The sequence below is a fragment of the Herpailurus yagouaroundi genome, unplaced genomic scaffold (genome assembly GCF_014898765.1).
Source record: "Herpailurus yagouaroundi ecotype Mexico unplaced genomic scaffold, PumYag 140, whole genome shotgun sequence".
Classification (NCBI taxonomy): domain Eukaryota; kingdom Metazoa; phylum Chordata; class Mammalia; order Carnivora; family Felidae; genus Herpailurus; species Herpailurus yagouaroundi.
In genome coordinates, this window is record NW_024412395.1 from 31030839 (window position 1) to 31045260 (window position 14422).

The following is a 14422-nucleotide window of genomic DNA, read 5'->3' on the forward strand; positions in this document are numbered from 1 at the left end:
TGTGTGTTGTGCGTGTGGCGTTTCTCCGCGGTGCCTGGCTTCCAGCTTCGGGCCGGAACCGGAAGTCTGGGGGGCGGGGCCGGCGGAGGCCAGGGGACCGAAAACGCGGCCGAGCCCGGAGCCCGGAGCCGGAGCCAGAGCCTGGACCAGAACTTGGCCGCCGCTTGCACCGCTGCCGCCGCCGCCGCCCGCTGCTCCTTCCCCGCGCCGCAGCTGCCTCGGCCGCCACGACCGTGAGCTCGGCCGTCAGTGGTCCGCGGACTTTGGGTGTCCGGGTTGAAGGTCGGTCCGGACGTCGGACCCAGCTCGGTTCCCGGACTGTCCGGGCGGCAGCGGACGCCGCCGCCTCCTCGTCGCCTCAGCCTAGCGTTTTGTTCCGAGAGACCCAAGAGGCGAGCGGAGCTGACAGTGATTTTGACAGTGATTTAAACCCGCTTTTGTTGTTGTTGGCTTTTCGTTGTTTGGTTTTGTGTGTTGTGCGTGTGTGTGGCGGTTTTTCCCCCGTGGTGCATTTTTTTTTATTGTTGTGCTCTCTCTTTTTTTTTTTTTTTTTTTTCCTTCTTAACCCCGTGAACGTTTTTTTGGTCGGGGCTTCCGAATATGTTTTATGACGGTTGATTTTACACCAGGAGGTTTGTCTCCGAGGAAGACCCAGGGAACTGGATATCTAGCGAGAACTTCCTACGGATTCCTCGGAGCCTCGGGAAAATGGGAGCTGCTGCAAAGTTGGCGTTTGCCGTCTTTCTTATCTCTTGTTCTTCAGGTAGGTGCATGGAGCCCGGCGCGGCGGGGCTGCTGCTGTTGCTGCCGCTGCCGCCGCTGCTGGCGGCCGCGGTTGTTGTTGGCCGAGGTTGTTGTTGGGTCGGCGAGCTCCAGTGGAGCCTGGGGAGGTTTTCCCCGACCCGGAGCCCCTCGGCTGCGACCCCCCAGGTCTGATTGTGATCTGGAAACCTCCGTGAATTTTTCTCGTTTAGAGTTAGGCTGGCGAACTGATAAGAGTGACTGCTCTGTTGTGGAAGTGAGAAAGTCATGGTTTGTGGCCATAACACTGGATGACAGCGCTGGTTGGGTTGCAGTTAAGCCACAGATACCACAAGTGACAATCTATGCAAAGGTTTGAGAACCGAAAGGCGTTTTCTGGAATGTCATTTACTGTGGCATTCTCCAAAATAAGGGTGTTTTATTTTAATCGGCTTTTAATTAGTGCTTCACCAGTGACTATCACGACAGAGATCAAGCCAGTTGTTACTTAATTTTGACCGTGAGAAACAATGCATCATATCAGCAATTTCATCTGGGTCTCCCTTTACGTTTTCTTCAACTTCACTGTCCAGCAGTGTTAAAAATAGTTGTAGTTGTTGTTGTTGGAGTATTAACAATAACCCAGTGCTGGAGAGGTATGCCTCTGTGTGTTGGTAATGTGCTGGCTTTCAACCACCATTTATGTGCTCTTTTCTGGCATAGATTTTGCTTACCTACGGAATACTTATTTTAAACGCGTTGTATTGAAGCATTGTTTTTGGTTTAGAGCAGCCATTTGAGATTGTTCATACTGTCAAATACACTATAATCATAAAATAGGTTTTGCCCAAGGTTGGAAGAATAATTTGGTCCTTTTATATTTGAAATTTTGATTTTGTGAGAACGTTCTATGCTTGCAACCAGTGGTTGGAAAACTATCTAGTCCTTTGTATTTGAAATTCTGTAAATGAATATATCATCTAGCTCAAAGGTACAAATGTACATAACAGGAGAGTTTGTTTGATAGATGAAACAATTTTAAAGTCACAATGGATCTGTTTATCATAAAATTCAATATTCAGTTACTAGGTTGTGACAGAATTATGGGGGGGGGAACGAATTGACAGGTTTCATGGCCATGTCTTTATCTCGTTTGCTACAGGGAAATTAGAGGGTGTTAGTCTTTTCTTTGTGTACCTCTGTGGTGTGTGTGTGTGTCCATCCTCCCAACCCTCCCCCCCCTTTAATAGAATCTTTTGTAATGTATAGAATTTTGCTGAATGGTACATTTCCTTGTGGTTAATAAATGGATAAAGTCTAGTCTTATGTCTGTAGTGGTATTGATCAGTTCCGGGTGGGCTAAATGTGTTGTGAAATGGCGATCATTGCCAGAGATTAACCAAAGAATCATGTCTGTTTAAATGGAAGAAGGAACATGCTTAAGGCAGGCTGACAGTTCTTTTTGTGCACGGTTTGGGGAGGAAGATAAACAATGGTGTCTCTGAAATGAATGAATACCTTGATAACATTAAACCTTTTGCTTTTGTGACATGACTTAACTGTGTAGTTTTTATTTTTCCCGTAGTACTCTTTATCCTGTGTTCCTGTATGTTCTGGTTGGTAAACTCCTCTTGTTCAAATCCCTTTCTCTGATCTCCTGCCCTTGAGGAGGAGGGGCATCATGGCCACTGACCAAGGAATTGTGGACATTATTCCCTCCCAAACCCACCTGAGTCACACTAATTGGTGAAGGAGGTTATTCTTGAGCAGTCTCAAGGTATTACTTCTGGAAAAGCACGCTGTCGCTACAGATCTTACAGCTTCCTCTGCTTGGTTTGGAAGTAAAAAGAATTGAGCATTAGTTTTTTTGTAGGATCGTTTTAACTGGGCCAAGAGGTTAATAACTAAAATTTTAAAATACAGTAATTTTGTTGCTCTAGAGCATATAGATATATATATATATATATATGGCACACAGAATTACATAAAATTGCTACTAAATATTGTTGCATAGTTTTTTTTTCAAATAAAAATTCCTAGTTGAACTAAAATATAATTCTGCTGAAGATCATTGAAATCATCTGAAAGACTTTAATCCATGTTTATGTATGAAGATTTTAGTACTTAAAATATCTGATTTTTTTAAAAGGCTTTTGTTATGAATCAAATATACTCTAAAAAATTATTATGTTTCTTTTCCTAATTGATTTTTCTGTGTAATATGTAAATTTGGCATGCTGGAAGCATGAGGATGGCTATTTTTATGTGAATTAAAAAATTTTTCAAGTTGTCAGTTTTTAGTTTCTGGATTTTTTTTTTTTTTTTTTAAGCAAATGAGAAATGGTGGTAAAGAGCTCTTGTATTTCAGGATTTTTGGATGGACGTTTATTGTTTTCTTTAGTATTTTGTGGACTTTGATTTTTCAGTTTCTATCCTATGTTATATATACTGGAGACTGATTTTGCAGACTGATTTTGCATATTCTGCGTTCTTGTAGAATATGGCCAAATATGTAATTTCTTTCTGTAATTCCAGGGGAAACATTTTGGAGTTTTTCCTTCATCCTCAAATGCCTTCAGCTTCCTTTTGTATTTGAATTTTTTCATTCTCCTTATCTTTCCTCAGATTCTGTTTCAAAACACAGATCTATTTCTTAGATTTTTATTTGTATGGTTTTAAAGCATTGTGGTTAATTTGTATCTTTCTTCATAATTACTTAAACTGTGAAGCTGAGTTTAATACTTGCTCTAGTACTTAGGTTTATCCTACCTAGAATGATGCAGCTATTGTGGTATTTGAATTGTACTGTATAAGTTGAGAATTTGTTTGGATTTCTGTGAGAGCTGAAGGAGTCTGGTCCATATAGTCCATGAAATAAGAACTGGAAATAAAGTAATTATCTGCATTTCCTTCACTTCAGTTAGACAATACTGTGTGTGTGTGTCTGTGTGTGTGTGTGTGTGGCCCGTGTGTGTTTCTGTGAGTGAGTGTATGTGCAGTTGGAGGGAGAATTGGCAGTACAGTGAATCTTCTGGGACTCTTCTGAACTTTGGCTAACAAGTGATAGATATTAAATGCTTTGTTTTCTACAGGCAGAATCTCTTAAATCTAGTCTGTGATCAAATTCAAATATAATATATTGGAACATTAAGACCATAAGAGAAACAAAATAAACTCCCTCTCCTACTCATTCATTTTGAATTTTTTTCTAAGACAGTAGTTCTCAAGCTTGGGTGTCTTTTGCTCCTTGCCCCTGCACCTCTCCCCCCAGGGGGCCTTTGAAGACATTTTTCCTTGTCACAATTGTGGGGGAGGGTGTGCTACTAGCATCTAGTGGGTAAAGGGCAGGGATTCTGCTAATCATGTCATAATGAACCGGACAGCCTTCCGAAGTGAAGGGTTATCTGGCTCAAAATGTCAATAGTATTGACAATAAGAAGGCTTATTTTAAACTTTTTATTTTTGAAAGCATTGGTATATTAGTTAAAGGGCTTTGCTTTCCTCTCCCACGGTCAATCATCCAAATTTTACAAGTACATGTTATTGATCTCCAGGTGACCTTGTATTGAGAGCTTCCATCTTTTATCTTTTAAAATTAGAATGATTATATTAGAGAAACAGACTATAGGTATGCACATTATTTCATCTTATTATACTTTAATGAAAATATTTTGTTGACTTACGAATAAACTCTCCAATCACTTTGCTATGATGGAGAGTCCATGAAGACTGTATATTCATGAATAGGATGAATGATTGGTCAAGGTATCAAGTTTAATTATATTTGCTTTTGATCCAGTAGTGTCTTTGCTGTAATAATCGTCTTTAAGGATATTTCCTTTTATCCTTATTAAAATCAGTGTCTGGACTGTGTGGTGGCAACAGGATTATGTGTGAGAGAAAGAGATGAACATGGTGCCTGTAAGTTTCATATGGAAGAAATATGTTTACTGTTAAATGTCTGTGAAAGGTTTCAGAGTATAAATTCAGGGTTTTTTAAAAGGGTATTTCATCTTTTTTAGATAACTTTAATTTGAAGAAATATTTATTTATTTTTGAGAGAGAGAGAGAGCGTGTGTTGTGTGCGAGCAGGGGAAAGCAGGGGAGTGAGCAGGGGAAAGCAGAGAGAGAGGGAGAGAGAGAATTTTAAGCAGGCTCCACACTCTGTGTGGAGCCCAACGTGGACTCCATCTCATGACCCTAAGATCATGACCTGAGCTGAAATCAAGAGTCGGACGCTGGACTGAGCAACCCACGTGCCCCAGTTTGAAGAAACTTTTAAAGTAGTTTCTTAATTACATAATTTTCTGAAGAACCATTGGCTGGGTTTTGGTTATCATTAGGCTCATGTAGGGTATACTAATTAATATTCTGTGCTCTATCACAGACCCTTGTCCTTTTTAAGGTTAAAATTTGACCATAATTAATAAGTGCTTACTTTGTTTTGAAATCTGGTTTTAAGGAAGTTAACCAGCCAGGTAAGGATTAAAGTGAAAAAGTTTAAGTAGCACTACACCAGTGAAAGGAAAAATTCTGAAATCTCTCCCACAACAAGTATGCAAATATGCCTTATACTATCTTTGTAACACTTCCCCATACATATATATCTCTGGTACTATTGACATTTTTACCTTTTGGGTTTACCAGACTCCTTGTTTCATGAGAAGTAAAGCATAACTAAACCAAATGAGATTTTAATAATCTCTAAATGTTCCTTTAGATTCTAAAACTATTTTGTTGCTTTTTTACTTTTGTAAGTAGTGTACTCATATCTCATCTTTGGTGTCTCAGAAATCTGTGATTTAAATTTGTCTTTTCATGTTCTTTTATGTTGCTACTTGTCAAAGTAAGGTTAGCAGTGTTTGATATTGGGGTCACTAGTACTCCTTCACTTTTTATTCCATATTCTGTAATTTATAATCTCTTCTGTTCCCTTTCCACTTTCTGCCTTCTTTGTTTACTCTCTTCCTGGCCTGCTCCCCACTGTTCCTTCTGTACTTCCCTAAACTATAGGCTGCTTGCTTGTGGAACCCACTTGTTGCTTAGCATCAGGGGTGGCTCAAGAGGGCACACCCATGGTTTAAATGAAAACAGGTTCAATTTAGGATGTTTGAGAATTAACCAGATAGTCTTTTCCACTGTTCTTTAAATTGTTGGTTTCTGGAATACCACACACATACACACACACACACACACACACACACACACACACACACACACTTGGGAGTAGTGTTACTCTCTTGGAATCAAATGACCTGAACTGTAGATTGCTCTTACACCCTTTTTAATATTCTGGTTTTCTTTAAGTCTTTGTTTTTTTCGGAAAGTCTGTCTTTTGTTATTATTCATTCATCATCTCTGTTTAAGCCAAAATTTGACCAGACCAGAGAATATATTTATTGCTACAGCTGGGACCACATCAGACTTCCTCTGTGGTAGATTTAATTTTGTTAGGTTATGATAGTCATGTCTAGACAGAACATTGATTTCAAATTGACTATTGAACATGAAAGTTCCAGGAATAGTGTATAGGGGAAGGAGAAAGAGAAGTCAAGAGGTAAGAAAACTACTGTAGATAGCAATTGACTTTCCGTCATTCTCCAACTGGATTTCTGTTAGGCACTTGCGTATACCCAAATGCATCTAGTAGTCACATTTAATAAAGGGATCTAAAGGAAATGTATTGTTGTCTTTGAGGTTCGATTTTTAAAAACTGTTAAATGGTGGGCTTAAAGGAAAAAAATGGGAGGTTCTTACGGATACTGGACAAGAATGTGGTCGTGGTGTCAGTGGACTTTGGTTCTGGTGCCAGCACTGCCACTGTCCAGCTCATTCATCATTTCTCTTACCTGAATTATTGTTGCACTTTTCTAGTTAAGACTACCTAGGTTCTTGTCACTACTTCCTCTTCCATTCCATCCACATATGACTTCCAGATTGATCTCATTAAAAGATAAATCTAAATATGTCACTCCTACTTAAAATGTTTCACTGTGAGTCACCTTTAGCATGAAACCCAAAGTCTTGGAATGGCATGTACTTAGAATGGTGTTTTATCATTGGTTCCTGCATGTTTTCTCTAACATCTTAGTATATTGGTTGGCTAAGGGGGTTATATTTCCCTGGTTTACATCCTGGCTTCACAGTTTAACCTTGGGCAAATCACTTCACTTTTTGTGCTTCAGTTTGTCATCTACAAAATGGGTATATTAACAGTGCCTACCTGAGAGAGTGGTTTGAAGATTAAATATCACATAAATACTAGGTATTCTGATGTGGCTCCTCCTTAGTGTGACTCCTATATTCCAGCTGTACAAAGTTGACTTGCAGTTTTTTGAATGTGTCCTCCTTTATTGTGTATCAGTATGGTACCTTTGTATATGTTGTTTCTTCGTCCTTTACCTGGCTAACTCCTAAATTTTTACGACTGAGAAATATCCCCTCTTTGGAAGCAGGTTTTTTTTTGCCACCCAACCCAGATTGAACTAGTTACTTTCTATTCTTCTAAATGATCTTGATTCCAGCAATTATTGCAAATGTTTATTTGCCTGTATATACTTTAGACTATGAGCTCTCCGAAGACCTCTTTATCTACAGACCCAGTCCTAGAATCTGGCACACATTAGGTGCTGAGCAAATGTTTAGTGAATGAATGAAGTGAAATTTTTTAATTTCTGGGCCTGAATTTTCTTTTATGTACTAAAGCAATAAACTTGGATTAGATTATTCCTGGACTTTTTTTCTGTCTCTAAAAGCTTTATGATTCTATAATCCTAAGGTTAGAGTTTAATAGTGATATTTTATTAAGAAAAAATGATTTTGCTGGTTGTTGTTTTGCTGCTGTCCTTAAGTTCTCTTCATTTTTTTGAAATGCTGTGTTTCTGATCCTTAGACTAAATATTTTAATGTAATTGGAATTGCAGAGATATCGAAGGCATCTTAGAGAGCATCAAGTTCTGTGACTTTCAGCTTTTTTGACCATAACTCACAATAAGAAATGACACATTGCATCATGACTCAGTTCCCTTAAACATAAATATGTATATGTATTAGAAATATTTTTGTGAACTTGTACTATGTGTAAGACTTTTATTTATTTTTATATTCTATTTCACTATTTTTTTTTGTTGTGATCCATTAATTAATTCAGTGATCAACTAATGGGTTGATCTAACCTCCTAAGAAATAGTGACCTACCTAGTTCAACAATTCCTTATTCTCTCCACCCAATATTCTGACTAGAGAAGGAAACTACAAAGTAAATATGTGCAGTGAAAAATATGGGAGCTGAAAGATGTGCTCATTATTTAATCTACAATAGAGAATGTGTACTTATGTACAGAATATAGGGAAAACTTCCCAAGGGAGAACATGGACCTGCTCTGTCTAAGCTGTTTTCTCTTCTGGATTCGCTGGATAAATTAAGCACACATAAAGGTGTTAAAACAAAATTAGATTGTAATTTTGAAGAGTTCAGATCCCCGGCGGCCCCCCCCCCCCCCACGAAAGGCTTGCTGGAGGACATAGATAGATCCTAGTAATAGGGAAAAAAAATAATCTCGGCAGGTAGTTGAGAGGGATGTTCATCTTAATATGAAGGAAAATGTACAAAATAGTATCATTAACACAGAGAACATTTGACAGTAAACCTGACCATGATGGAAGGCAAGTTGAAATGAAGGAATTTTGACTAACTCTGAGGAAGAGATTTATGAGATGAGAGGATGTTTATAATTGCCAGAAGAAGTAAAACAATCTTAGTCAAGGGGGTTCAATCAGATGAAAGGTAATTAAAACTAAGAGGGGATAGGAGTGGATGATACAGATCTTGAGGATGTTTCAAATATATAAAAATGTGGAATATAGAAGAGCAATTTGGTAGCACTGCTAAATAAAATTGGTAAGGAAATAAACCAGGAGAAAATAGGGTGCATTTTCATAACTAAAGAGATTCTAAAGACAGATACGGATTTAGATTATAAGCACAAATGAAAATACAGACATAGATTTAGAATAATAAGAGTACACAGGAAACGTGAGTACGTGTGATATTCTTTTACGGGGCAGAGACACTGATGGAAAAGTCTTCATTGTATAGTTAAAGAATTCTAAGCACTCGTGGCTCAATATGTTGTTTGTGTTAAATAATGGTCAGATTACAGTAATTGCAATTATTGCTCATACTGGCCATCCAGATTATATTCTTTGAAATCTTCGTGAGGCATTTTCCTCACAGTAGATCTTGGTTCTGTGTAAGTAGATTTAGAAACTTATCTGACTTGATATATGCTGTTCATGTCTGAATCCTAAACCTTTTCAATATCATTCTTTTGGACTAGATAAAAGCACTTTTTTCTTCAGTTAACTATTTTCTTAGTAGCTCTTGTTACATTGGGAATCATTTTATTCTCTAATTTGCTGAAGAAAAGTAAAGCAATAAGATAATTATTAGAAGTTCCCATTAGGGAGTGGTTGCTTTTTAAAAGATTTGAAAAATGAACCATCTTTACATATTGTAATAAAAATAATCTATCTATATATAAAGCTTTGAGAAAGGAATTTTCCTACTTAAGATTTCAAACTTTATAATATATACTTTATAGAAATGAAACCTTTATTAGGAAATATCTGTGGGTCTTCACATCTTTATGACTATACATAAGTCAAGCTTGCTCCAAAGCATTATTTTAAGAAACCAGGGCAGGGCAAATTATGAGATCTTGGCAAGTTTCTAAACCTCTTAGATTAATTTTTTAAATTTGTAAACCACGATGTATTAAATGAAGTAACGTGCCACATAACAGTAAATGGTTTATAGTAGATGTTACATACACATATTAGCTTCTAATCTGTGTTTAAGTATTATTTTTAAGAATATAATCTGTAAAAACATTTAAAAATATAGATTCATTTCTTGGAATATGTTTTTTAATTTGCTGGTAAGTTACTTATCAGTCAATATGAAATAATATTATGACTAAATGATTCAGCCAAAGAAAATATCACTAAAGAGTGCCAAATAGGAGCCAGGAAATATCTAGAACATTCAGATAAGTTTTTTTTTTTCTTTATGAAGAGTTCTTTAAGGTCTCCTTGTTCCAGCATGCATTAAAAGGAAACATTGGAGTACATTTTGATTTCTATTTATTGGAATTTAAAATATTTTTCTTAGTTTCACTTAAACCTTAAGTGTTTCAAAATTTTTCATGTAAAAGTAAAGTCTTGAAAGATTCTTAAGTCTCTTATAGGGTAACAGCTGCAAGCTTTGAAAACATAATCATTTAAGTTTTGAGATCAGTATTTTGAATGTGGTATAATGTTTTGGACTAAAACTTAAGAGTCTCATTCAAATTCCTACTTTGCTACTTACTCTTCTTTTACCTTGGCAATCACTAAGATTTCATTTTACTCATCTCTAAATTAAAGAGGATGAAATAAGTATTCATTTATTAACAAATATTGAACTACATGCTAGACACCGCTAAGTGCTTGGGATGCAGCACTGAACAAGACAGATATGATTATGTGCTTATGGAGCTTATAGTCTTAAAGTAAGTAGCCAAATGAATAAAAATAATTACAAATCATCATATGAGTTCTGACAGAAACAAACAGGGCCCTGACAGGGTAACTCTTTATTCGCCTCACTTCACATACCAGAAATCTCTAGTTACTTAGTTTATCTGCCTATTTACCATCTGCACTTTCCACTACTGGAGTGTACACTCTAAGAGGGGGGTCTCACCTTTATTACAGTACCCTCAGGGGATGCACCGTTTCCAGAACAGAATAGAAAGAAGCTCAGTAAATGTTTGTCTGTCTGCCTGAGGAAGTGAATGCAGGCTTGGGACTGGAGAGATAGACTGGGACCAGATCATGCAGGGGCTTTGATCTAATGTGGGAAGGAGTTAGAATAAAATCCAAAGGGCAGTGGGAAGCAGAGTTTTAAGGAGGAACTGGATCTGGGTTATGTGTTAAGATCACTTTGGCAGCTCTCTGGAAAATCTGTTGGAGATATGTAGAAGTGAAGAGGTGAGATTAGGAGGCTGTTACATCAACCTAAACTGGAGAGACTCTCCAAGACCCTTCTAGCTTTGAACATTCTCTGTATTCTAAAACTTGCCTACACTTAGCCAGTCTTCCTCTCAGATTTTCTTAGTCACCTCATATTCGCCCTGCTTATTCCTTAAAAAGAAGGGATAGGCTTATTGTGCACCTGAGGACTTTGAATACAACATCTAAAAAAAAAAAAAAAAAAAAAGAAATAAAACTCTTAAAAAAGAGATAATAAAACACAGACCAGAGTTTATTGAATTTTTGTGGCTAGTGCCTACATTTTGATTTTGTACATCTGCTAATTCATATCCTTATTTACTAACCATTTCTAGTTCTCTGAAATTTTGACTTTACTCCTTTTCATATGCCTATATTTTCACAAGATCACCTCTTTATTGTTTTAAACATGTAACATAGTTACTGTTGGTATGGTTGAAGATTCAGAAGTAGAAACAGCATACTTTGTATCTTAATTCTTAGGAGTTTGATATCTTTACAGGTTATTGAGGTCTTACAATAAAGGCTGAAAGGATAGTTAATACTATGGGTCCTTATTTTTATTCAGGGCTGTGGCCTCTAAGTAGTCAGCTTGAATATTTTTATCTGTGAAAGATTTCAAACCTCTACTGTTGGTAGGAGGGGGAGGTAGTGCTTGGCACAGGGAAATCAACTCTATATTGGCAGAAGTTCAGCAGCAGCATCTCTGACTAGGAAAAACTGTATTATTACACAGAGATAAAACCAGAAGAAACATTAAACTTTACTGAATTTAAAAGTATAATGGTAGCTGCCTCTTTTCATTTGGTTTCTTTCATTATGGAAGCAGGTAAAGCTGTCTTTGGTAAGCCACCTTCTATAAAGAAGTGTAGTTTTACCCTGTAAATATTATAAATAGGTCATTTTATTTATTATTACCTTAAAGTAGTTCTTGAAAAATAACTGGTTTGGTAGGTTTTGTGTTAATTGGTAGTGGAATTTCATAGTGTATTATTTGTGAATAGAAATTGCTAAGTGTTTTTATTTAAGCTAAGACCTGAAACTGCTTGTGTAAGTATACTTTAAAATGTATGGGGAGAAGTGAAAAGTCAAAGTTAAAAGAGAATGGTAAATAGTGAGCAAAGGCAGTTGTGAGATAACTAACTTATACAAGATAGGCATGATAATAGTAAAGCAATTTGATCAGTAGACATTCAGAAGTAGAGTAAAACGTCTTTCTGTGTGATGGGGAAAATGATTAAATAGCTCCTGATCATCCTTTCATTTTACATAAATATTACATAACAAATCTTACCAGCTGACGTTTTTTAATTCTCTTCTTTATTTCTTTAGAGATACATACATCTGGTTTGGGTGTTGAATTAGGAAATTAATTGCTAATTGTTTGTTAAAATGTAAGTAGAAACTGCCTGTTTGCTGAGAGGGCTAGAAATAATAGAAACAATTAAATTAGGAGGCTTTAACTGCTGAGAGGGCCTAACAGACAGTCAGGTACTATTTTTTCTAGTAACTGCCTCTATCAGTATGATTTTTTGAGGAATAAGCTATTCAAGCTCATGCTCACTTCTGAAGGATGGAGTAAAATTAAAAGATTAGGGTCAGAGAAGAAGAGTGTTGGTTATACTTTTAACGTTTTGAATCAGTGAAGGGTGGTTTTGATCTTTTGTCCACAGATCTTATCTTTCACTACTACAGCCTTAGAATAACCTCACACCAAGAATTGTAACCTAGTTAGCAACATACATTTAGCAGCTTGATTAAACAATATTTTAAAATTAATATCTGGTCTTGTTTTCATTATAGGTAAAGATATCAGCTCACTAAGCCAGAGAGCAGAAGAAATCAGAAGAGCCCAGTCTGTTACAGATTATAGAATTTTCTACTATTGAAACCTGTTGGCCAGTAAGGGTTAGTTAATAGAAATAAAAGCTAATCTTGTTGGTACAAATATAGCTGTTGGTTAAAACAGAATGATTTTCTCAAAAACAAATAGTAGTAAGAACGTTCTTTATCTTAAATTCAGTGAAAGTAATTAATTATGCACTTCTTGGACTGATATAGTAGAAAGAGCAGGCATTCTTAGGGAGAAAATTGGGTGTTGGGCCTTTTTTTTTTTAAATCATGGTGTGATATACTGTGTGGATTTGGGAAAATTCTGTAATCTTCATCTGTAAAATGGAGTTTATTATACCCCTACCTTACAGGAGTACAGTGAGGATCCAAGGCTATATACACAAATGCAAGCACACTCACATAATACACTTGAAACTTTTTAAACTTTGAAATATTATTCCAGATATTTGTAATCAATGCAATGACTTTTTTAAGGAAAGCAGTAGAATGCTAGGTTCAAGTGAACTGTAACAGTTTTAAATCAGACTTTGTGATTCTTCATCAGTAGACATTATTTATCTTTACATTGTGAAAAGAGATTAATTCTACAAAAAACTGAATATACAATAAAATATTAGAGGAATGTATAATCCTTACAGTGACCTTAAAGTCATTGCTTGATATGGCCCTTCTCCAACTTCATCTTTTGCCACCTTATTTGTTCCCACAACAAACCAAGTGCTTTTTATTCCCCCTAGCTTTTGTTTTCACTTGCCTTCCATGAATACTTATGAGGGGGGAACCATCTCTGACTTATTCACTCTAGTTTTCCCAGTGTCTGACACAAAAAGAGTGTTTAAACGATATTTGTGAATGAATGTTGAATCCTTTCAAATACCAAGGAGTTCACAAACTTTTTAGTAAAGTGACAGATAGTAAATATTTTGGGCAGTCTCTTTTGCAACTATTTGCTACTAATTTTAACACAGAAACATTTATAGGCAATACATAAATGAATGAATGTGACTGTGTTCTCAAACCCACAAACCTGAGATCAAGAGTCACATGCTCCTCTGACTGAGCTGGCTAGGCACTCTCCAGGTGACTGTTCTAATAAAACTTTATTTATAAATACTGGAATTTGAATTTTATGTAATGTTCCTGTGTCATAAAATATTCTTTTGTTTTTTTTCACCCATTTAAAAATGTAAAAACCATTGTTTAGGGGCTATAGTAAAATAGGCTGCAGGCTAGATTTGACCCCACAGGCAGTAGTTTACCAGCCTCTGACATAGGACATTGTATAAATAGCACCCCTTTCCCAATTTAGAAATGTTTTATGTTTTAAAAACTTTGGAACCTAGGAAGAATTTTCTTATAGAATCATTGTCGTATATGTTGGTTAAGTTCCCAGACTAATATCTGAGCCTTTTTTTTTTTTTTTTTTTTTTTTACCTCTAGTGTTCTTTATTCCAGCAGTACAACTCTGCTCCCCAGCAATAACATTGTTACTGAGAGAATATGGGTATAGAATTCTTTCTTGGACCAGAAGAAAAATAGACTCTTCCAGCACCGGCAGAATTTCCTTCTTTCTGAATCCCTCCTTTTCTACCTGCTGGGCTTTGCATCCTGGGAAGTATCTGGCTCCCTGGGGCTCCAGTATGGTGGTATGATGACAAGAATAAAAAGAGCTTCCTGTATGTGATTAGGGAGGAGGGCATGGAGGGAAAAGAGTTCCAGGGGGAGCAGAGAGAAGAAAGAAAATAGAAAGTATTAGAGTGATCATACATAGTAA

The 14422-nt window shown here is 36.6% G+C and overlaps 1 protein-coding gene across 2 annotated transcripts in view; it reads left to right on the top strand.

Moving 5' to 3' along the window:
- The first annotated feature begins 35 nt into the window (after positions 1-35).
- ACVR2A (activin A receptor type 2A) overlaps positions 36-14422 on the top strand; it is an 81999-nt gene continuing 67612 nt past the window's right edge. The window contains exon 1 of one of the 2 annotated variants that reach the window (XM_040474992.1): positions 36-763. In XM_040474992.1, coding sequence (XP_040330926.1) covers positions 709-763 — 55 coding nt within the window. In that variant the 5' untranslated portion in view covers positions 36-708. The remainder of the gene's footprint in view (positions 764-14422) is intronic. The other variant, XM_040474993.1, reaches the window with a different exon arrangement.